Source organism: Elgaria multicarinata, chromosome 7 (genome assembly GCF_023053635.1).
Source record: "Elgaria multicarinata webbii isolate HBS135686 ecotype San Diego chromosome 7, rElgMul1.1.pri, whole genome shotgun sequence".
Classification (NCBI taxonomy): Eukaryota; Metazoa; Chordata; class Lepidosauria; order Squamata; family Anguidae; genus Elgaria; species Elgaria multicarinata.
Window position 1 is genome coordinate 113,305,858 of NC_086177.1, and position 24,559 is coordinate 113,330,416.

Sequence of the window (24,559 nt, forward strand, 5' to 3'; positions counted from 1 at the left end):
CGTGCAGTTTTGCAATAAACGGAGCAAATGTAAGAATGGTCTTTTTAGGTTGCGTTGCACCGTTGCATATAGTTTGCACACACACACACACACACACACACACAAACACGAACATTCCAACGAGTTGTGTTGCGAAAGTTGGATGTAAGAGCGGGGTATGAATTAGCCACCCTGAGGATTTGCTCAGTGGAGTTTTTGCTTTTAAAGTTGTACGGGTAATTGCACGTGCAATTTTGCAATACACGGTCTTTTAGAACATTTCAGCGAGTTCCGTTGCAAAGGCTGGATGTAAGAGCGGCCCATGAATTACTCACCCTGAGGATTTGCTCACTGCTGCATATAAGAGTTTGTTTGTTTTTACGTTGCATGCGTAATTGCACATGCAACTTAAGATTTTGCAATGAAATTAGAAGATGCAAGAGCGGTAATTTTGGGCTACGTTTCACAATCGCATGTTTCACTTTTCTGCAAAACCTTGCCACAATAGTCCGTGCTATGATAGGAACTGTGGGTCTCTTCCCCTTTGCCACAGGATGGCACTAGGACCAATCAATATTTTTTTTTCCATAACCGCTTTTAATTTCTCTGTCTAAAGTGAAACTGGGAATTCTTTGGTCTATTTTATACCATTGGCTGCTCGATTGCATTAAATGTGTAATTGTGCGTGTCTTGAGGACAAAAACTTCCACTAAGCCCACACTGAACACTCGTGGACAAAATACTGCATTAGAAAAAGGAAGACCAGGGGAAAGCCATCAAACACACACCCAGAAACAGTGACACTTATCAAAGAGAAGGGGATCAAACAATCCTAATAGAAAAACAATGCATATTTATTTAATTCAGGTTCTCAAAAGGTACAAAATTAAATAACCGGCAATTATAATGCAAGTACAACGAAAGAATACAATTCATGGCATGTATGAAGGAAACATCCAAAAGATATAACAATTCTCGGATGGAGCCATGAGAAGCCTCCAGTGGATTCTAAGAGTCCAGCAAGAAAGTCTTTTGCAAGCCCAGAAGCTGCACTGGAACATCTGGAGGAGCGCATGAGCTGGAGCAGAACCCCAGGGAAGGCATGGTACCGTCCAGGCAGCCTGCCCTGGCTGGGCCTCCTCTGGTTCTCTCATTTTTCTCCTCTTAGGTCCATCTGCTCTCCGCTTGGCTTCGTCTCTTGGCCTTCTTGGAGCTGCCCAGCTGCCTCGGACGCTTTCCCAATGGCGATGAAGATGGTCCTCTCTCCCGGAGGCGGCAGGGCCAGGCGCGGGGCCTCGACGCAGAGCCGCCCATCCTGGCCCAGGGCACAGGCCACGGCCCCCAGGTCGGCATCCTCCGGCAGGAGCACTTCCCTGCGCACCTCTCTGTACTCGTGGGAGAAGCAGCCGTCCTCCGACTGGGCTTTCTGGTCGTGCTTCCCGGACACCGTCAGCTTCCTCCCGTCCAGCTGCACGGTCAGTTCCTCGGGGGAGAAGCCGCTCACGTCCAGGGAGAGCCGGTGGTCGGCTGTCCCCTGAGAAGGGGCCTTCTGGGCTGGGCTTGGGCCGCTGTGGCGGGCCTTCCTCGCCTGGCCTTCCTCGGTCAAGGCCAGATGGGGATACACGTCCATGAGCACCGCCCTCGCCCTCTCCATCTCGTCCAGGGTGGGTTGCATGTCTCCCATCAGCTGGCTGAAGAGGCCCTGAAGACTCCCCGGCCGCCTGAAGCCGTAGTCTGGTTCTCTGCTGAAGAGCCACATGGGGCTGAAGTCGGGCTCCTGCACGGGCTCCTGCAGGATCCGAACTGGGCACCTTCTTCCGTGTCTGGAGTGGCTCGGCATAGCTCCGCAGCACTGCTTGGCTCTCTGTGCAGCAATGTCTATCCGTCCCTCTCAGCTCCAGCTGCCTGCTCTGTTGACTCTGCCATGCTGCGGCTCCTGCTTTAATACCCTGAGCTGGGCTGTCCAGGCCCACTGGCAACCGCCCTCCTCTTCGCCATGTATGGGGCTGGTGGGCCGGGCCTGAGCGTGACTCATGAATATCTAGCAGGTGCTAGAAGGAGCTCGTAGAAGCTGCCCGCTCAGAGTCCTCCACCAGGCGTTGCTAGCAAGTTCTGGCTGCTGCTCTCGGCTTCTCGAAGGCGTCATTCGCACAGTGCAGGCTACAGCCGAGGGCGAATTCGTTTGCATTTGCTGCCGGTGCATTCTTGGGTGGTAACAGCCCTTTGGTGCTCAGAAGCTCTTAGAACAAGGTTTATTTATTTTTATGTTACATGCAGGAGGGGAGCAACACTCCTGGCCAAGTCAGGAGCTGTGTCTCTAGATTTGGGGAGCTGTTTTCTCCCGCCCCTCCAGTCCACTGGGAGATTGCAGGCTTTCTGTGTCTGTGTGTTGGGGGTAGTGTGGTGTTGCACGGACTTGTACCATTATATGAAACTTTTGGACAAATACACAGCTGTGCTTAATCACTCAAGTCTGAAGCCCTACACACACCTACCTGGGAGAATCATAGAATCATAGAATAGCAGAGTTGGAAGGGGTCTACAAGGCCATTGAGTCCAACCCCCTGCTCAATGCAGTAATCCACCTTAAAGCATCCCTGACAGGGTTGTCCAGCTGCCTCTTGAAGGCTTCTAGTGTGGGAGAGCCCACCACCTCCCTAGGTCATTGGTTCCATTGTCGTACTGCTCTAACAGTCAGGAAGTTTTCCTGATGTCCAGCTGGAATCTGGCTTCCTTTAACTTGAGCCCGTTATTCCGTGTCCTAATATGCTCCATTGAATTCAGTGGGACTTAAATGCATATGTATGTGCTGTAAGGTGACTGCAGAAGTAAAACTGTTAGTTTGGAGCAGGAAAAAGTATTATGGCAAGTTCTTGTTTTATTCTTGTCTACTTTCTTTTCTGCTCCTTTTTGTAGATAAATTCCAATAAAAATGTAATGAGAAGCAGTAGCGCTACGGCACTTAAAGCCCAGTTTGGGGGGAGAGCGTCAGATTAGGCCTGGGGAGATCCAGGTTCAAATCCTCACTCAGACATGAGGCTCACTGGGTGGGAGAGCTTGAACCAATCACTCTCTGTCCTCCTAACCTACCTCACAGGGTTGTTGAGAGGATAAAGTAGAGTAAAGAGAAACATGATGTTGCTGCTTAGTTTTCTTATCAATGGACTGTCTAAAGTTAGGATCATCTATGAATCCTATGGGTTATGGTCTCACTGCTCAGAAGACGCCAAACTCGGAGGCTTCCCAAATTCCTTTGCACGGCCAGGCTGAAGTCAGCAGGGGGGTTGGTGGCGATTCTGCTTCTCTGTGCTCCGGCCTCCTATATTCTCCCTAGACAGGCTCTTTGGCCTGACTAGCAAAGCCACTTTGGAGATGGAGGGAAGGAAGATGGAGGAGGCTCACGATAAATCATGTCCTGGCCTCTCTGCTCTCTGTTTTTCTGACCCCGAAGTGAGACTGGGAAAGCACCACCGCACACGCGCACACACGCGCACACACACACACACAAAAAACACTTGCAATCCCCCTGTGGACTGGAGGGGGTAGGAGAAAATCTGACACAGCTCCTGACTTGAATCACATCAGTAACCCCAGCTGTATTGCAATCGGAGAAATGTCTAAGTGTGTATTTTCTATTATCTACTGGATTAATGAATTCCTTAAGCTGTAAACTGTTGGTACACACCCTGCAATGCGAGCAGGGGAAATGGCTTGCTGCTTTCTGATGAAAGAAATGGGAGCTGTTATCATTCTTAGGGAGCTGTGCACCAGGAGATCCCTCAAGTTCTTCGCGCATTTGTAAACAAACTTAGGTTTAGACTCGCAGCCTGGTACTCCCTCTAATAGGTCCCAGTATTTCAATATAACCGTTTGGATCGATCTGGTTTGCCCATCAAAAGTGATGGGAATAAGCATCTTAGAATCCTGCTGGCTTCTCCCTTTTCTTGTAGAGTAGATCTTTGCACTCCATTTTCCTGACAGTAAGCCATGCTTGTTTCAATTTTCCAATGGGATAACCCCTTATTTGGAATTGTTTGATTAGTAATTTGTCTTGTTCGTCGAAATCTTTTAGGGAAGAGTTAGGGTTAGGGTGCTCTAACGCAGTTAGCAGCAGACAGACTGACACTTGCTCTATTGGACAGAAGGGAGTGACATTGGCTACCCAATTTAGGGCTTTTCTATTAGGTCAGCCCGTACAAATACATTTTACAGGAGCTCTGTGAAGTCTGGGGTCACTGAAGAAGACACCCCGTTATCGAAACGCATTTGACCTGCTTTTTAAATTTCTCTTTTGGTATTCTTGTATAACAACAATGCAATCAGAGGTATACAGTAGATGCCAGTGCACTTTAATTGTTTAATACAGTTGTTGAATTGTATTTATGTGATAAAATCTTGTTAAAATTGTCTTTTCCTTCACCCTTTAAATCTGGATAGTTGTACATTTTGTTAAGGACAACACCCTTTCTTTTTACACTTCACACAGCTCCTGACTTGGCCAAGAGTATTGCTCCCCTCCTGCATGTAACATAAAAATAAATAAAACTTGTTCTAAGAGCTTCTGAGCACCAAAGGGCTGTTACCACCCAAGAATGCACCAGCAGCAAATGCAAACGAATTCGCCCTGGGCTGTAGCCTGCACTGTGCGAATGACGCCTTCGAGAAGCCGAGAGCAGCAGCCAGAACTTGCTAGCAACGCCTGGTGGAGGACTCTGAGCGGGCAGCTTCTACGAGCTCCTTCTAGCACCTGCTAGATATTCATGAGTCACGCTCAGGCCCGGCCCACCAGCCCCATACATGGCGAAGAGGAGGGCGGTTGCCAGTGGGCCTGGACAGCCCAGCTCAGGGTATTAAAGCAGGAGCCGCAGCATGGCAGAGTCAACAGAGCAGGCAGCTGGAGCTGAGAGGGACAGACAGACATTGCTGCACAGAGAGCCAAGCAGTGCTGCGGAGCTATGCCGAGCCACTCCAGACACGGAAGAAGGTGCCCAGTTCGGATCCTGCAGGAGCCTGACTTCAGCCCCATGTGGCTCTTCAGTAGAGAACCAGACTACGGCTTCAGGCGGCCGGGGAGTCTTCAGGGCCTCTTCAGCCAGCTGATGGGAGGCATGCAACCCCCCCTGGACGAGATGGAGAGGGCGAGGGCGGTGCTCATGGATGTGTATCCCCATCTGGCCTTGACCGAGGAAGGCCAGGCGAGGAAGGCCCGCCACAGCGGCCCAAGCCCAGCCCAGAAGGCCCCTTCTCAGGGGACAGCCGACCACCTGCTCTCCCTGGACGTGAGCGGCTTCTCCCCCGAGGAACTGACCGTGCAGCTGGACGGGAGGAAGCTGACGGTGTCCGGGAAGCACGACCAGAAAGCCCAGTCGGAGGACGGCTGCTTCTCCCACGAGTACAGAGAGGTGCGCAGGGAAGTGCTCCTGCCGGAGGATGCCGACCTGGGGGCCGTGGCCTGTGCCCTGGGCCAGGATGGGCGGCTCTGCGTTGAGGCCCCGCGCCTGGCCCTGCCACCTCCGGGAGAGAGGACCATCTCCATCGCCATTGGGAAAGCGTCCGAGGCAACTGGGCAGGGGACCCAGCTCCAAGAAGGCCAAGAGACGAAGCCAAGCGGAGAGCAGATGGACCTAAGAGGAGAAAAGTGAGAGAACCAGAGGAGGCCCAGCCAGGGCAGGCTGCCTGGACGGTGCCATGCCTTCCCTGGAGTTCTGCTCCAACTCATGCGCTCTTCCAGATGTTCCACTGCAAGCTTCTGGGCTTGCAAAAGACTTTCTTGCTGGACTCTTAGAATCCACTGGAGGCTTCTCATGGCTCCATCCGAGAATTGTTATATCTTTTGGAAGTTTCTTTCATACATGCCATGAATTGTATTCTTTCGTTGTACTTGCATTATAATTGCCGGTTATTTCTTTAATTTTGTATCTTTTGAGAACCTGAATTAAATAAATATGCATTATTTTTCGATTAGGATTGTTTGATCCTTTTCTCTTTGATAAGTGTCATTGTTTCTGGGGGTGTGTGTGTGTGTGATTGATGGCTTTCCCCTGGTCTTCCTTTTTCTAATACAGTATTTTGTCCAGGAGTGCTCAGTGTGGGCTTAGTGCAGTTTCTTCCAGCCGTGCATATTTTTGTCCTCGAGACACTTGCAATCTACGCAGTTCAAGCAACTGATCAGCCCGTGGTATACTAGAGACCAAGGAATTCACTATTTCATTTCACACAGAAATTATTAGCGATATTGCCTCCCTGTGGCAAAGAGCAGGACAGACCCATAGTTTCTACTGCCTGTTTCCAGATTTGGTGAGATATTTCAGCAAATTAAATGAGCGTCTGCTTTTGAAGACCATTTAAACGTTTCAGTTACTCCAAGAGATTGTTGCCAGGTGGTTCGGCAGGCTCTGTCAATGGGAATGCGTCTCATTAGCTTTGAATTGATGTCACTGGTTACCAAGCTGTTTCCATAGTGCTTTCCTTCAACGCCCTATCCAGTTGGGGACCCAGGTATGGGAAAGTAGGGCTGCAAAAGACCCCACTCTGAACGCTTGGGAGCCAGCCAGTCAGTGTGTAATGCAGCATGTGATGCTCTTGCCAGCATGGTATGAGGGAACTAGCAATTTAAAGCACATCAGACCTATTGCTTTGGCTCCCAGTTTGTTTCCAACTCCAGTTCAAAGTGTTTTTTCTGATCTGCCCTAAACAGCCTGGAGAATATATTTATTTATTTATTACATTTCTATACCGCCCAATAGCCGGAGCTCTCTGGGCGGTTCACAAAAATTAAAAACATTCAAAGTATAACACAACAGTATAAAACCATAATATAAAATACAATATAAAAGTTCAACCAGATAATATGGGTCTGAAAGAGACTGAAAGAACTGGGCATGTTTAGCCTGGAGAAGAGAAGATTGAGGGGAGACATGGGAGCACTCTTCAAATACTTAAAAGGTTGTCACACAGAGGAGGGCCAGGATCTCTTCTCGATCCTCCCAGAGTGCAGGACACGGAATAACGGGCTCAAGTTAAAGGAAGCCAGATCCCAGCTGGACATCAGAAAAAACTTAGAGCAGTACGACAATGGAACCAGTTACCTGGGGAGGTTGTGGGCTCTCCCACACTAGAGGCCTTCAAGAGGCAGCTGGACAACCATCTGTCAGAGATGCTTTAGGGTGGATTCCTGCCTTGAGCAGGGGGTTGGACTCGATGGCCTTGTAGGCCCCTTCTAACTCTGCTATTCTATGATTCTATGATCTACTCCTATCTGATATTGCCCAACAACCAAGATATTTAGAGCTGACTCTGAGCAACACTCTGTCAGAATTTGGGTTGGTGACAAGTAGGCTGACTCAAGAGTTTTGCACGCTTGACCTGTCTGCTTGCCTCGTTCCGTGGCTAGTAAAAAAAAAAAAATCCGTCTTCCATTTCCCCATGATGTTTGAGATGTTATTGTTTTATCTTTCTGCTCTCATTTTATGGAGTGTAGTTAGTTCGATTATATTTATGGTCTTATTTGCTGTGCGCCACCTGGGTGGTGGCTCTGGACTGAAAAGCAGTATAAAAAATAAACCTTCTCATCCATGGTGAAGATGTAGGGTGACCCTATGAAAAGGAGGACTGGGCTCCTGTATCTTTAACAGTTCTGTTGAAAAGGAAATTTCAGCGGGTGTCATTTGTATGCATGCAGCACCTGGTGAAATGCCCTCTTCATCACAACAGTTAAAGCTGCAGGAGCTATACTAGACTGACCAGATGCAAAAGAGGGCAGGGCTCCTGCAGCTTTAACAGTTGTGATGAAGAGGGCATTTCACCAGGTGCTGCATGCATACAAATGACACCTGCTGAAATTCCCTTTTCAATACAACTGCTAAAGATGCAGGAGCCCTGTCCTCCCTTTCATAGGGTCACCCTAGGAAGATGGTCCTGTTGAATTTCTACCTGCCAGGGTGCTGTTACAAAGGGGGAGCAACACTTTTCCTTGTCTGACTAGGCCCACCCTCAGAGCGCCTCACAGGTCATAGAATCATAGAATAGCAGAGTTGGAAGGCGCCTACAAGGCCATCGAGTCCAACGCCCTGCTCAAGGCAGGAATCCACCCTAAAGCATCCCTGACAGATTCTATGATGGGGGGGTCTATTCTTGACCCCCCAGAAGCCCCCTAACCCCCCCACCCCCTTAGGCCATGCCCTGTGCCACCCAGCCCCCACCCTCAACCAAACCCAGGCTGCTTCCCTTGTTAGGGGGCTAAACCCCTCCCCTGTTTTGTATCTGGACATTCTGGCTGATGGGAGTTGTAGTCCAAACATCAAGAGGAGCTACCAGGCTGGGGGCGGCTCCCCCTAGGGGAGGGGAGGCGCCTGTGCAATAGCCCCGCTTTCCAAAGGAGGGAGGGCCATAAAGAGGGCAGGGCAGCCAATGAGAGAACACCTGACACCTCCACCCTCCCTTCCGGGAGTGAAGCCAGAAGTTTCCCGTGCTTATACGCAAAGTCATTGGAAAGGCCGCGCCTGCGCACAACGCGCTCTGTCGGCCCCGCCCCCACACCCGGCCGAGAAGTTGCCCATTGGTCGGGTTCGGGACCCTTTCCCCTTCCGTATTGCTCCTGCTTGACAGGGGCAGCCCCGCCCCTTCTGACGACGTCCGTTCTGATTGGCGATTGGCCCTGAGGGGCTCTGGCCGCGCCTGCTGTTCTGTTGTCTATGGCCTTCCCTCAGCCGACAAGGAAGCGGCGGCGGACGCAGGGCCTGGCTGGGTCCTCTCTGAGCGAGGAAGGGCGGTGAGCGACCCCCCCCCCCATTTAAGTAATGTTAATAAGTACCTCATATTATGCTTATATCCAATCTTTCCTCCCGGGAGCTCGAGGTTCGTGGTTCTCCCCAACCCCCAAAGTTTCCAGGTTTCTCCTCATAACAACCCTGCGAGGTAGGTGAGGCAGGGAGTGATTGACAGGCGGTGAGTGGCCTAAAAGCACTCACCCCACCCCCCGCCCCGCAGTGAACTTCATGACTGAGTGGGGATTTGAACCCAGGACTCCCGACCTCTGCTCTCCCACTCTACCGCCCCCCCTGCACTACTACTACTACTACTACTACTATTATTATTATTATTATTATTATTATTATTATTACAGTATTTATATCCCTCTTTTTTTCCTCCAAGGAACCCAACTTGTATTATGGTTTAATTTCCTTGGATTTCTGTTTTGGCTTCTTTTTACATTTTGTTTTAACTGTTTTATTCTGTTTTTATTTTCATTTTACCTTGTACACTGCTCCAAAATTTTTCAATGGGGAGAGGTATATAAATATTCTAAATAAATAATAATAAATAATAATAAACTGTGTATATTTATTGTTTTATACTGTATGTTTTTATCTGTATGCCGCCCTGAGATCTATCTGTACAGCACCATGTACATTGATGGTGCTATATAAATAAATAATAATAATAATAATAATAATAATAAAAATAAATAAATAAATAAGGCGGCGTATATAATCCTCCATTTTTATCCTCACCATAACAACAACCCTGTGAGGTCGGTCGGACCCAAAGTCAAGCTTCCAGGGCCGAGTGCTGGACTAGAACCCAGTTCTCCCGACTCACAGTCCAACGCTCTAACCACTACACCGCACTGCCTCTACCAAGCTGAGCGGCTCCTGTCGCCCTGAGGTTCAGCCTTTGCTGCTCTCCTATGTATGAACGAGGTGAAATTTAACACAAGCCAGCGTGAGTTGGGGGCAAATTGTGTGTGTGTGTGTGTGTAGGAGTGGACCATGGTCTTTTGACTCCTTCCAGAGAGGCAGCCCTTGTGATTATTTATTTATTTATTACATTTTTATCATCATCATCATCATCATCTTTATTTGCAGTCAATTGACCAGAAAGAGAAAAATACAAATCGTTTCAAGAGGGAATCATTACATTGAATTAATTACAGAAAGCATACCATTAAAACCTATATGGAAATAATGCATAGGGATCCAAGTGTGGAAGGGAGCAGAATCAAAAGAAGGATACATAAATTAACCGTTAGGTCTTAAGCTGAATATATTCAAACAATTATACAATCATACGTTGTCTAGTAAGGATGGTCAGGTTACGAAGCCAAGGGTAGGAGTATCAGATTGAGGGGAGACATGATAGCACTCTTAAAATACTTAAAAGGTTTATTTTATTTTATTTATTTATTTATTACATTTTTATACCGGCCAATAGCCGAAGCTCTCTGGGAGGTTCACCGAAATTAAAACCGTAATAAAACAACCAACAGATTGAAAACACAAATACAAAATACAGTATCAGAAGCACAACCAGGATAAATCCACGCAGCAAAAATTGATATAAGATTAAAATACAGAGTTAGAACAGTAAAATTTAAGTTAAAATTAAGTGTTAAAATACTGAGAGAATAAAAAGGTCTTCAGCTGGCGACGAAAAGAGTACAGTAACCTGCTGTAATCTTTGAACAAAGTCTCTTGTTGGGGATATTGAATTGCTTTGCCCCGTTCAAATGACAGGGCAGAACATGTTAATGTCCTGTTTGGCTCATCCGGTGTTCAGATTGCAACATCCCAGCTTTTGAGATCCCTGGAGTTTGCCCAGGCTGGATGTCAGAGAAAGAATAAAAATATTTTTTCCTAGGTTGAGAGCAACAGGTTATCACAAGGGTCAAGGAAGGGCCGTGGCTCAGTGGTAGATCCTCTGCTTTACTTGCAGAAGGTCCTGGGTTCAATCCCCAACACGTCCAGGTAAGGCTGGAAAGGAACCCTGCTAGAAATCCTGGAGAGGATTTATTATTATTATTATTATTTATTTATATAGCACCATCGATGTACATGGTGCTGTACAGATAACACAGTAAATAGCAAGACCCTGCCGCATAGGCTTACAATCTAATAAAGTTGTAGTAAACAATAAGAAGGGAAGGAGAATGCAAACAGGCACAGGGAAGTGTAAACAGGCACCGGGAAGGGTGAAGCTAACAGTATAGAGTCAGAACAAACTCAAAGTTTAAAAGCTATAGGGAAAAGAAAAGTTTTTAAGCTGTGTTTTAAAAGCTGTGATTGAGTTGGTAGTTCTCAGGTGTTCTGGAAGAGCATTCCAGGCATGAGGGGCAGCAGAGGAAAATGGACGAAGCCGAGCAAGGGAAGTAGAGACCCTTGGGCAGGCAAGAAGCATGGCATCAGAGGAGCGAAGAGCACGAGCGGGGCAATAGTGTGAGATGAGAGAGGAGAGATAGGCAGGAGCTAGACCGTGAAAAGCTTTGAAGGTCAACAGGAGAAGTTTATATTGAATTCTGGAATGAATTGGGAGCCAATGAAGAGATTTCAGAAGCGGAGTGACATGGTCAGAGCGGCGGGCCAGGAAGATGATCTTAGCAGCAGAGTGGTGGACAGAGACCAGCGGACTGATGTGAGATGAGGGGAGGCCAGAGAGGAGGAGGTTGCAGTAGTCCAACCGAGAGATAACCAGTGCGTGAACGAGAGTCTTGGCAGAAGAGACAGACAAAAATGGTCGAATCCTGGCAATATTATACAGGAAGAAACGACAAGATTTAGCTACTGCCTCGATATGAGGAATAAAGGAGAGCGAGGAATCAAATATAAAGCCAAGGCTACGAGTTTCCTTGACCGGAGTAAGCGTGACATCGTTGACAGTAAGAGAGAATGAGAGATGAGGAGAAGGTTTAGGAGGAAAAACAAGCAGTTCAGTTTTTGCCATATTGAGTTTCAAACGGCGATGAAGCAGCCAGGCTGAGATATCTGAAAGACATGCTGAGGTACTGGGCTAGCTAGACCAAGAGCCTTACTTTGTATTAGGTAAGCCCCCTTTGTTCCTATGCCTTATGTAGTATTTATGTTCCTATGCCTTATGTCAGGGGTCCTCATCCCCCGGGCCACGGACTGGTACCAGTCCGTGGCCTGTTAGGAACCGGGTCGCGCAGGTGAGCTGTTTTCACACACACACACCCGACCCCCACCCCAGCGTACGTGGGTGCAGGGCGCCATCTCGCCTGCCCAGCCGAAGCCAAGCCAGGACGCTGGGGTGGATGGGACAGCTTTGGAACGGCGTGGCCAGCCGGAAGCTGCTCTGGGAGAGTGACTTCTGGGCACGCCGTTCCGAAGCCGCCTGCCCCAGTGTCCTGGCTTTGCTTCGGCTGGGCACCCAGCCGAAGCGAAGCCAGGACACTGGAGGAGGCGGGTCGGGGGGGCTTCCCAAAACCATCCCCTCAACCCCCTCCCCACCCCAGGTCCGTGGAAAAATTGTCTTCCACGAAACCGGTCCCTGGTGCCAAAAAGGTTGGGGGCCGCTGCCAACCTTTTTGGTAGTTGGGGGCTAACAACTACCAGATTTATTGTGGCAGAAGCTTTAAAGAACTAGAGTCCACTTTATCAGCCCATTTTTATTTTGTATTTGGGTTTTTAGATTATTGGTTGTTTTATCATGTTCCTCATGGTTTTAATTTTTGTGAACTGCCCAGAGGGCTTCAGCTATTGGGCGGTATAAAAATGTAATAAATAAATAAATAAAATTAGATGCAGGAAATGTTATCTCTAGTTGGCAGATACACGTGGGTACCAGTGTGAAAAGGTTGCATATGGTGGGGTGAGAAGGCTTGAAGCGCAAGAGGTACACCTGTGCTTTCTATGCAAAGCTGATATGCATGCATGGATATTTTATTTCATTAAGGTATGGTGTGTGTGTGTGTGTGTGTGTGTGTGTGTGTGTATTTGTGTTTAAATTTTTAATACACCGCCACCATTTCCTGATGTCTTAGGATGAGTAATGACATGTTTACTTTAAAGACATAGCATTAAGAAACAGTACCACTCTTGGTTACGATGTAAAGATTTAGAAAATAAAATAAAATTGTGGCACTCCAAAGGCTGATATTAGTTATCAAAATTTTCTTCGTATATATGGGTATGTAAACATCAATGCTTGTATGACCAGTCTTGTGTCACCTGAAAGGTTAACAGGTGTGTTGTAGCAGAAGCATCTGTGGGCTAGAGCCCACTTCATCAGATATGTAATGTGGCAGAGATTTAGTTATTTAAAATATTTTAATGCTAGTTTTTCTATAAAATAGCATATTCAAGGTGGCGTACAAAATCAGTGAAATACCAAATTCATCACAATGGTCACTAACATTTTAACACAGAGCCAAAATTTCACAGACCTATTGTTGCCATTTATATTTATGGCCCCATTGTTCATAGTGTGCTCTTTTTCTCTCTGTACATGTCCGTGTGAAGTAGTCTTTGCAGTGCTACAAGTCTTTTGTCTGGTTCCACTTCTCTAAACTAATATGGCCACTGCTGTGGAATATATGTGTATATTTGAAAAACAATGACATTGCATTCAAGTAGATTCTGTATGCTTCATTCGGAAATAATTTATATATATATTGTAAACGTCACTAGCAAAGCAGGGAGAAGTTTAGATTGATTTAGTTAAAGGTTTTCGGTTTGTCCTTCATCAATAACACAGTTGGACGTACAGATGAAGCACTGTAACTAGAGATGTGAAGACCCGGAAAACTCTCGGAAAAAATAGGGGGGGAAACATCGTCGTTGTCGTCCCCTGTTTTTCCCCGAAGCCTTTTGTGGGTTTTTTTCTGAAAAATTGAAAAAAAAAATGAAGAAAAAATAGATTATGAAATGTTTTATTTTAGCATGATGAATAAAATGTTTAAGACATGATGTTCTGATATTTATTTCTCCAAATGATTTCTAAAAACTATTTACAGTATCAGATTATTACAATTTCTGCGCACCGAGGACAATTAAGGCTTAGGTTGCAAACAGAGACTACAACTCTCAAATGCAAGAGCAAGATGCATTTCTGCCTCTAGGGGGCAGCATTGCCATTGAAACTGATAGTGGCAGCACTAGCTCAGAAGAGTCTGATTAAATTTCATGCATATTCATTGAATCTTGGTCGCCCCTTTTTCTCAGTTCTTTTTATGGGAATGGAGGCTTTATGTCTGTGATACTGTGGAGGACTAGCACAGAGACATAAATATTTTTCTTTGTTCATGGTTTCTTCTGTTGTTGTTTTTTAAATTGTTTTTTGCCTGCTACTCATAAACTGGCAAAACCAAAGAGGTTCCTTACAGTTCAGGTGTTTCTTACAGTTCAGGGGCTTGTCACTCCATTTATTACCAAAAAAAGTAAAAAAAAATTAAAAGTATTGTTTGAATACTCTGTACTTTTAATATACCAAATGTAATAATTTTATGCCAAACCAAGTTGGACATAATTACATTTTATGTTCCTAAAGTAACAAAGTGTCTTTCAATCTGTAAAAAGTGCTAATATTGCATATATATTTTCAATTTTTCTGAAAATTTCTGTTTTTCTGGAAAAAAACCGGTTTTTTTCCATGGCTTCAGAATTTCCGGAAATTTTACATCTCTACTCAAGTCAGATGAATTCTCCACCTACTGTTCTGCCAGACATAGGGAACTGTAATTGACTGCTCACCTTCTTAAAATATGTCTACAACACAATCATAAACTGGTTTAACTGTGTCTGTGAGGAGCTTAGGATCTCTATCAGACTTCTCAGTACCCTTGCCCTAAATAAATAAATAAATAATGTGTTGAGTTGAAAATATGTTTGATGGGGAATATGCCCATGACTCAGTTATTTTTTTAATATGGTGCTATATACCGTATTTCTTTGATTGTAAGACGCCATCGATTGTAAGACACACACTAATTTCAGTACCACCAACAGGAAAAAAGCTTTAATTCTAAGAAATAATAATCGCATCCGCGATTCTAAGACGCACCCTGTTTTTCGAGATGTTTATATGGGAAAAAAGTGTGTCTTAGAATCGAAGAAATACGGTAAATCTATATAATAATAATACTACATTGGTAACTTATTCAAAAAGTTTGAAACTGGTTTGGTAACTTGCTCATGATGTGATTGTGTCTCTTAGGACTGAAGGAGTGCGAAGATGAATACTGGGATCATGTATTCCTCCCACCAGCTTTCACAAGATGATAAGAATATGTATTATATCCTGACTGCAAATGTTCCGTATGGCAGCAAGTTATTTCACGCCGGGAGTATGTGTTACCTGAAAGAACAGACGTACCTGCAGTACATGGGCCAGACTCGCTTTTGGAGGTTTGTCATGGCAGAGGACGATAGTGTGGTCACTATGGATTCTGAAAGCGTGCAGCCTCTGACTGACAAGTTGGCAGACTTTCTTTCAGCCATCAGCGATGTTCAGGAACGGTTGAACTGTTTTCTGGACGGTCATGTTCTTGATGCTGCTGTGAAGGCCAGACCGGGCCAATCGGTCTTTGTGGATTGGGACCATCAGACTTTCCTTGGCACCATCCGCTACATTGGGAAACTTCATAGGAGTCCTTTGAAATCTGGGCTCTGCCCCACTTACTTTGGAGTGGAATTGCAGGTAAGATGATTTAAGGGGAGGAATAGCCATCCTGAGGCTTGTAGGGGCTGGTGCACAATCAGGCACCAAGTTAAAACATGGCTTTTTTAATCAAAGCCTTTGTGGGCTAAATTTGCCTAAAAGCTGCACATAGTTTTAATTGTTTTTATTACCCTATTTCTTCGATTCTAAGACGCACTTTCCCCCCCATATAAACATCTCTAAAAATGGGGTGTGTCTTAGAATCGCGGGTGTGTCTTAGGTTTTTTTTTCTGTTGATGGTACTAAAATTAGTGTGGGTCTTACAATCCAAGAAATACAGTAGTTTTTGCCCTCTGGCGCCTTCTAGCGACGTTTCTCGGAACTGCGGCCTTTTATGGAAGTTCCAAGTTCTGAGAAATACTCTATTTCTTCGATTCTAAGATGCACTTTTCCCCCCATATAAACATCTCTAAAAATGGGTTGTGTCTTAGAATCGCAGGTGTGTCTTAGGTGTTTTTTTTTTCTGTTGGTGGTACTGAAATTAGTGTGCGTCTTACAATCGATGGCGTCTTCCAATCGAAGAAATACGGTACTTTACATTTTTCTACTCTTAGCTTGTTAATAGTTTAATACGGTTTTAGCTGTGTACATTATTGTTTTATACTGTTTGAATTGATTTTATCTGTACACCGCCCTGAGAGCCCAATGATATAAGGTGGGATACAAATGTCATAATAAAATAAATAAATAAATAAATAGCATTTATAATGTTCAAAGTATTTCTCAGTAATCCGCAGGGGAAAGTACATTGCCTGGCTGCTTTAATTTTAGAACAGAGTCTCTTGTTGGGGAAAGCAAGTTGATTTGCGAAGTTCAAATGATAATGTGAAAGATGTCATGTTTGGTCTGGCCCAGCCCATGTTCGAATAGTAACATGCGAGCTTTTGAGATCCATGGAATTTTTGTTCAGACTGGATGTTATAGAAAGAGAAAAAGATTTTTTCTGGGCCAAAGCCTGACAATGTGCTCATTTTATCCTGCAGACCTCTTTTGGTCTGAAGATGAAGGCAGGAAGTTAGAGTTGATATAATTATGTTTAATTATAATTGTATCAACTGCAATTATATTAAACAGAGGCCTGTGACGACCTCCTTTGAGCTTCCTTTATTTCTTCCTATAATCAAGGGATCCCAACTAGGGGACAAGTCGTCAGAATGCTGCTCACTGGCTCTGTGACTCACTGACCCTTTTCTGGGCTCACAGCCACCAGTCCAGCACTCTCTATTCACCCTTCTCCTTCTCCGCTGCCACCACAGAACACTGTACCTTACCTCAGGTGATTCAAGAATCCAATCCAGTTTATAAAACAGAAGAAGTTTTATTTAACAATAAGTAAGTTTATGCAGTTTACAAAGCTTGTGGTTTCATTTGTCATATTACTAGTTGGTTTCAGAACAGTTTCATATGTAACCCTGCCTACTCTACCCACTAATCTACACTGTCTCTCCCATTCACTTCCCCCACCCCCACAAACTAATCAAAGACGTTGATCCTACTCTCTTCTAACTCCTTACGCAGAGAAACTCAGACTTTTCTTCTGTTTCTCTTCACACACACACACACACACACACACAGAGTCTACTGCTCTTTTCTAACTCCTCCCTCTCACTGCTCACTGCCAATCCAAACGTTTGAACCACCAGCTAATCAGCATTCACTTCACATTCATTTCACTCTCCCCCCCTCCCAACATTACATAAGAAGAGCCCTGATGCTGGATCAGACCAAGGGTCCATCTAGTCCAGCACTCTGTTCACACAGTGACCAACCAGCTGTCGACCATGGACCAACAAGCCAGGACATGGCGCAACAGCACCCTCCCACCCATGTTCCCCAGCAACTGGTGCACACAGGCTTACTGATTTGGGTACTGGAGGTAGCACATAACCATCAGAGCTAGTAGCCATTGATAGCTTTCTCCTCCAGGAATTTATCCAACCCCGTTTTAAAGTCATCCAAGTGGGTGGCCATCACTACATCCTGTGGTAGTGAGTTCCATAATTTAACTCTGCGCTGTGTGAAGAAGTCCTTCCTTTTATTTGTCCCAGATCACCAATCAGCTTCATGGGATGACCCCACTGAGTTCTAGTATTTTGAGAGAGGGAGAAAAATATCTCCCTCTCCACTTTCTCCACACCCTGCATAATTTTGTACACCTCTATAATGTCTCCCCTTAGCCTCCTTTTTTCCCAGCTAAACAATCCCAGTTGATGTAACCTTCCCTCATAGGGGAGATGCTCCAGCACCTGGATCATTTGAGTTGCCCTTTTCTGCACTTTTTTCAGATCCATTATATCCTTTTTTAGGTGTGGTGACCAGAACTGTTCACAGTATTTGAAGAGTGGTCGCAGCATAGATTTGTATAAGGGCAGTACGATACTGGCTGTTTTATTCTCAATTCCTTTTCTTATAACACCTAACATGGAGTTTGCCTTTTTTACAGCGGCCGCACACTCATTTTCATTGAGATGTTCACCACAATCCAAGATCTTTCTTTTTTGGTCAGATCCCATTAGGTTATACTTGAAGTTGGGCTTTTTTGCAACATTAACCACTTACCAACTGAAGTCCAAACCACACTAACATCCTCGATAGCAATAGTGATTAAAACATCACAAATACTTACATTATATAATTGGCAATAAACAGTAAAACATCACAACGCCATGTGATAAGTTTTCAAAGTAAACACTAAATGAACACGGATTCCTTTGGGGCAATGGAAATATAAAACCAGAAATAGGTTTAGGAGTTGTAGTGGAATCGCTCCGTTTGACTCAGCGATTCCCCAGCCAGAGAAGGGGGGGTCTGACTCGGCCAGCCCATACATACGCCCCTTCACTGCTGCTTGTTAACTCTTTGTAGTCTAGGTTCTCAAGGAAGCACGCCACACTCCAGAAATAGGGACCAAACACTTTTATTCTTTCAAGCTACACACTTTCATAAGGGTCCACATATTAAGGTAGACACTTAAGAGGTTTGGGGGGGAAACACAGACAAAGGAATGACACACTTAGGACAGCAAGGACTAATACCTCCCCCTCCCCCTTTACACACTCAGGCCAATAGAATTCGCACTCGCTCCCCACTTTGACCACCCACCAGCCGTAACTCCGACAAGGTCCCTTGCCCAATTGTACCCAAACCTAAACTTAAAACAAAACAAACCTATAACTCTGCGACTCAACCCGTTGTTGCTCACTCCGACTTGACTTTACGTCACTCGAACTAAGACTCCTTCCCTCAGTGGCCGCGTGGAGCCTCCACCATCCAGCCGGCCCGGCCTGGATGCTCTGACTCACCACGCACACACTGGACTCCTGACACCCACAGGAAAGATACCGGACCCTTAGGTGTCTAAGCCTTTTATCCCTTTCTGGGACCCATTTGTCACCAGACCCACCCCGACCCATAGAAACCCCATAGCAACCCACACCTCTCCTGAAGGGAGGGGGAACGCTCCCAGACATTGCACAGCTGCAAACTGTTACTCTCCCCGGTACCAGCCCGGGGAGGCGTTATCAGATAGCAGGCACTTCTCGCCCAGCGCGGCCTTGGCATTTCACTTGCTACTCCCTTTTCAGACACAGAGAAACCCCTCTCCCTGGGATGAAGCAAAAGATGTTCTCTTAAAGGAACAATGGGCTCAGCCCATGACAGTAGTCAGTTTCAATGAGGTAACATTTTGCCCACAGGGTGAGGCCCTGCCTGCACCCGTGTAGGATTCCTTTGGTTCCTATGTTGATGGCTGTCTCTGTTTGGAGCAGAAAAATGGGCTAAAGCTGTGCTATCAGGCCCTCCTTGAATGCCTCTGTGTGGCCTAGGATATAATGTAACCCCCGTCTACTATTTCTCCAGGGTGATGGTGAAGGCAAAGGCCACTGTGATGGCACCTCTCATGGGACTGAACACTTCAAGTGTAAACAGAACTGCGGAGTTTTCCTGCCATTTAACAAACTGCAGTTTCTATCAGCACCAGAGAATGGCAAGATGAAACCGGAGGCAAACCTGGATGCAGTTGGAGCAGTGCCCGTGAAAGTGGGGGATGCTGTCGGCTTCTACTTGGATGACGCCCTCACGCGAGGAATAGCGATGAATGTCTACAAGGAAGGAAGCGTCTGGATGGTTCAAGTGTGTCCGGTAAGAAAAGTCGCCAGCCCTCCGTTTTTATCCTTCTGAAAGATGCATTAAACAGTACTTGCGTGCCTTACAGTCTTACAAGTAGAAAATCATGGTGCACTGAAAAAGAACAATTAAGAGAAATGATGCAGCTGGTCTCTCCTGTGAGCTGCATTTTAAGAATGTACATTAGTCTTTATTTGTACAAATGGGTAGGATGACATTCAGTTTGGGTATGAAGCTTACTGGTTGTTCGTATAATTTGCACATATAATTTCAGCGGCATCTGTAAATTTCTAGTTAAAGTGACTTGGGTAGAAAGGCTGAGCAAGACCTCTGCCTGCACATCTGCCAGTCAGGATAAAATCATATTAGTCTGGACTTGGTATATTGTAACTCTTTGACCCTGTTCAGATGACACGCTAAACCACAGTGGTTAAGCATTCTGAGCTAAACATTATGGCTTGGCATATTGTGTGAACCATGACTTAGTGTGTTGTGTGAACCATTCCTAACACGGTGGCTACATAACCACAGTTTAAACACACTTAGTAACCTTTTGCTGCAAGAGGGTTAGTGGCCTAACCCTGGCTTAGCATATTGTCTGAACAGTGCCTTTATAATAACCTTGAGTTTGTTTTGTTCCTAGTTCAGCCATAGCCTTCCTAATTAAGAATTTTATGAATCACTTGGCAGAGTTATTTCAGGGGGGAAACTCAAACCTCTGACTCCTCTTACTTTGAGAGGGCAGCTTTGCTGTTTCCAATGTCAAACCATGGTGGTGGTACAACAGATTTTCACACCAGAGTTTGTTCAACTTCATTGACTTGATTTTCCAAAAGGTGGCTTACTTGCCACCTCAAAACATTGATAGCACTCTTCAAATACTTCAAAGGTTGTCACACAGAGGAGGTCCTGGATCTCTTCTCGATCCTCCCAGAGAGCAGGACACGGAATAACGGGCTCAAGTTACAGGAAGCCAGATTCCAGCTGGACATCAGGAAAAACGTCCTGACTGTTAGAGCAGTACGACAATGGAATCAGTTACTTAGGGAGGTTGTGGGCTCTCCCACACTAGAGGCCTTCAAGAGGCAGGTGGACAACCAACCACCTGTCAGGGATGCTTTAGGGTGGATTCCTGCATTGAGCAGGGGGTTGGACTCGATGGCCTTGTAGGCCCCTTCCAACTCTGCTATTCTATGATTTAATCTTTCTAGGAAAAATGGATGGTAGAGGGGTGGGGAGCAGCTGAGAACTGATGGGCTCACAAATGTCTGTGCCTCTGGCTGGGCAAATAAAATATTGTGTCAGGAGACAGCCTTATTGTAAAGGCAGTGGGAGCAACTGAATGCCTTCTTGAGAAACTACAGGTAAGGAAACAAGACACCTACTCAAGAGCAGGTAAAGAGGAGCAGCACGGTTACTTTTGCATAATGAAAGGAAAACAGAAAGAAGGCACTTGTGCAGCTCTTGAGCAGGGATTTTCCAACTATATTTTCAGAAACTCGGGGGGTAGGTTAATGATAAGGTGGCTAATGGTATACATGGTTATTATTATTATTATTATTATTATTATTATTATTATTATTATTTATTTATATAGCACCATCAATGTACATGGTGCTGTACAGAGTAAAACAGTAAATAGCAAGACCCTGCCGCATAGGCTTACAATCTAATAAAATCATAGTAAAACAATAAGGAGGGGAAGAGAATGCAAACAGGTACAGGGTAGGGTAAGCAGGCACAGGGTAGGGAAAAACTAACAGTAGAAAGTAACAGTAGAAATCTGCACAACATCAAGTTTTAAAAGCTTTAGGAAAAAGAAAAGTTTTTAGTTGAGCTTTAAAAGCTGTGGTTGAACTTGTTGTTCTCAAATGTTCTGGAAGAGCGTTCCAGGCATAAGGGGCAGCAGACGAAAATGGACGAAGCCGAGCAAGGGAAGTAGAGGCCCTTGGGCAGGCGAGAAACATGGCATCAGAGGAGCGAAGAGCACGAGCGGGGCAATAGTGTGAGATGAGAGAGGAGAGATAGGAAGGAGCTAGACCGTGAAAAGCTTTGAAGGTTAACAGGAGAAGTTTATATTGGATTCTGAAGTGAATTGGAAGCCAATGAAGAGATTTCAGAAGCGGAGTAACATGGTCGGAGTGGCGAGCTAAGAAGATGATCTTTGCGGCAGAGTGGTGAACAGAAACCAACGGACTGATGTGAGAAGAAGGAAGGCCAGAGAGAAGAAGGTTGCAGTAGTCCAACCGTGAAATAACCAGTGCGTGAACAAGCGTCTTGGCAGAAGAGACAGACAAAAATGATCGAATCCTGGCAATATTATACAGGAAAAATCGACAAGATTTAGCTACTGCCTCAATATGAGGAATAAAGGAGAGCGAGGAGTCGAAGATAAAGCCAAGGCCACGAGCTTCCTTGACCGGAGTAAGCGTAACATCATTGGCAGTAAGAGAGAATGAGAGATGAGGAGAAGGTTTAGGAGGAAAAACAAGCAATTCAGTCTTTGCCATGTTAAGCTTCAAGCGACGATGAAGCAGCCAAGCTGAGATATCTGAAAGACATGCCGAGATACGATCGTGAACATCAGGAGAAAGTTCCGGAGATGACAGATATAGTTGTGTATCATCGGCGTACAGATGATATTGGAGGCCATGAGATTGAATAAGCTTGCCCAAGGGCAACATGTATAAGGAAAACAACAACGGGCCAACAATGGTTCCCTGGAAGATAACTTGCTTGTGATCACTAGCCTCTTTCGATGATGTGCGTTCTCAGTTTACTGCGAGGCCCAAGTACCTGGCCAGCATCCCTTATGGACGGAGTGTGACACCCAAAACATTTCCCCAGAATCTTCTGCAGTGAGCAAGAGTCCCTTGGCAGACACACCCACCCACCCACAGGCCCCTCTGTAAGGATGTGCAGAAGTAGCTCCCTGAAGGGACACACTTTTAAAAACACTGCTCTAGACTAGTTCCACTAGTAAGAGGTAAGTGAGACTTTTGTAGCATGAGGGCAGCCTTTACCTGTATTAGAAATGGAGGAGAGTTTCCCACTTCCACCTTCCCCACTTCAATCCTGTAACTTTTCTTTTCTTTTCTGGTTTGTAGGAGGAAGCCGGCTCCGCAGATGTTTTCCGGGATATCCCCCTGGACTCCGTGGTGCAGGAGGAGCTGCTGGCCCCAGGTGAATCGGCCCTTTGGTCGATGGTCCTTGTACCTTCTGCTCTCTAACAAACCCATACCTCAAGGGATGAGACAGCTATGATAACGTTTGTTTTTGCGTTTTGTTCCTTTTTCAAAACCCCATGAAAACACTGAAGCACAGAGCACCCTTTTGAGTGCCTGCAGGGAGGAGGGAACGTGAGGAGAGGCTCTGTTATTTGGGAGAAATCAAGCTCTTTTCTTTGCTCTCCACCATCCAGGTAGATATTCAACGGAAGGAAAGGCTTGATAATTTCTTTAAGCAGCAGTAGTTAAAATGCAGAGTTAAAACTATCTAGAAACCAGATAGTCATTCCTTAGCTGCAGAAAATAAAGTGCATAATCAAGTAAAAGTGTGAGTTATTCCAACATCCTGGCTCCGGTCAGATCTTATATTTATTTATTTATTACATTTCTATACCGCCCAATAGCCGAAGCTCTCTGGGCGGTTCACAAAAATTAAAATCATACTAAGACAACCAACAGGTTAAAAGCACAAATACACAATACAATATAAAAAGCACAACCAGAATAAAAACCATGCAGCAAAATTGATATAAAATTAAAATGCAGAGTTAAAACAGTAAGATTTAAATTTAAGTTAAAATTAAGTGTTAAAATACTGGGAGAATAAAAAGGTCTTCAGCTGGCGGCGAAAGGAGTACAGTGTAGGTGCCAATATTAAATTGTCAAACAAGCAAGATGGCCGTTGAAACCCCTCCTCTACCTACTCTCCAGGTCCCACCTCGGCCCTTCAACAGTAAGAGAATAAAACGGTATTAAATTATTTATTTATTTATTTATTTATTTTATTGCATTTATATACCGCCCCACAGCTGAAGCTCTCTGGGTGGTTCACAAAAGCTAAAAACAGTAAACATTAAATGATCAAGGGGCTGGAGCATTCCCCCTGCGAGGGAAGGTTACAACAAAAACTTTTCTTTTTCCTAAAGCTGTTAAAACTTGAATTGTTCTGACTTTTATACTGCCTGTTTGATGCATTCTCTTACCCTCCTTATTGCTTTCTTACGATTTTATTAGAATGTAAGCCTATGCGGCAGGGTCTTGCTATTTTATTGTTTTACTCTGTACAGCACCATGTACATTAATGGTGCTATATAAATAAATAATAATAATAATAACAGCTGGGATTGTTCGGCTTGGAAAAAAAGGAGGCTGAGGGGAGACAGGATAGAGGTGTACGAAATTATGCAGGGTGTGAAGAATGCGGATAGGGAGACATTTTTCTCCCTCTCAGAATACTGCAACCCGATGGGGTCACCCCATGAAGCTGATGGGTGGGAGATTCAAGACAAACAAAAGGAAGGACTTCTTCACACAGCGCATCGTTAAACTGTGGAATTCACTACCACAAGATATGATGATGGCCACCAATTTGGATGGCTTTAAAGGGGGTGGGTTGGATAAATTCTTGGAGGAGAAGACTACTAGTTCTGATGACTGTGTGCTATCTCTAGTAGCAGAAGCAGTAAGTCTGTGTGCACCAGTTGCTGGGGAATCATAGAATAGTAGAGTTGGAAGGGGCCTACAAGGCCATCGAGTCCAACCCCCACTCAGTGCAGGAATTCACCCTAAAGCATCCCTGACAGATGGTTGTCCAGCTGCCTCTTGAAGGCCTCTAGTGTGGGAGAGCCCACAACCTCCCTAGGTAACTGATTCCATTGTCGTACTGCTCTAACAGTCAGGAAGCTTTTCCTGATGCCCAGCCGGAATCTGGCTTCCTGTAACTTGAACCCGTTATTTCATGAGAGGGAGGTGCTGTTGCACCATGCCCTGCTTTGTTG

At 45.3% G+C, this 24,559-nt stretch overlaps 3 protein-coding genes across 3 annotated transcripts in view; 2 read left to right on the forward strand and 1 right to left on the reverse strand.

The window, feature by feature from the left end:
* Positions 1-873: 873 nt before the first annotated feature.
* On the reverse strand, positions 874-1,839 carry LOC134401195 (heat shock protein 30C-like). Its single transcript, XM_063129938.1, has one exon. The coding sequence runs from the start codon at positions 1,817-1,819 to the stop codon at positions 1,130-1,132; it is 690 nt and encodes a 229-aa protein (XP_062986008.1). The 5' UTR covers positions 1,820-1,839; the 3' UTR covers positions 874-1,129.
* Positions 1,840-4,746: 2,907 nt separating this feature from the next.
* On the forward strand, positions 4,747-5,946 carry LOC134401196 (heat shock protein 30C-like). The gene has a single exon (XM_063129939.1). The coding sequence runs from the start codon at positions 4,935-4,937 to the stop codon at positions 5,619-5,621; it is 687 nt and encodes a 228-aa protein (XP_062986009.1). The 5' UTR covers positions 4,747-4,934; the 3' UTR covers positions 5,622-5,946.
* A 3,561-nt stretch (positions 5,947-9,507) lies between these two features.
* The window catches only part of LOC134401876 (ubiquitin carboxyl-terminal hydrolase CYLD-like), a 29,190-nt gene continuing 14,138 nt past the window's right edge, over positions 9,508-24,559 (forward strand). The window contains exons 1-4 of the mRNA XM_063131196.1: positions 9,508-9,680; positions 14,926-15,408; positions 19,288-19,569; positions 22,662-22,737. Coding sequence (XP_062987266.1) covers positions 14,944-15,408; positions 19,288-19,569; positions 22,662-22,737 — 823 coding nt within the window. The 5' untranslated portion in view covers positions 9,508-9,680; positions 14,926-14,943. The remainder of the gene's footprint in view (positions 9,681-14,925; positions 15,409-19,287; positions 19,570-22,661; positions 22,738-24,559) is intronic.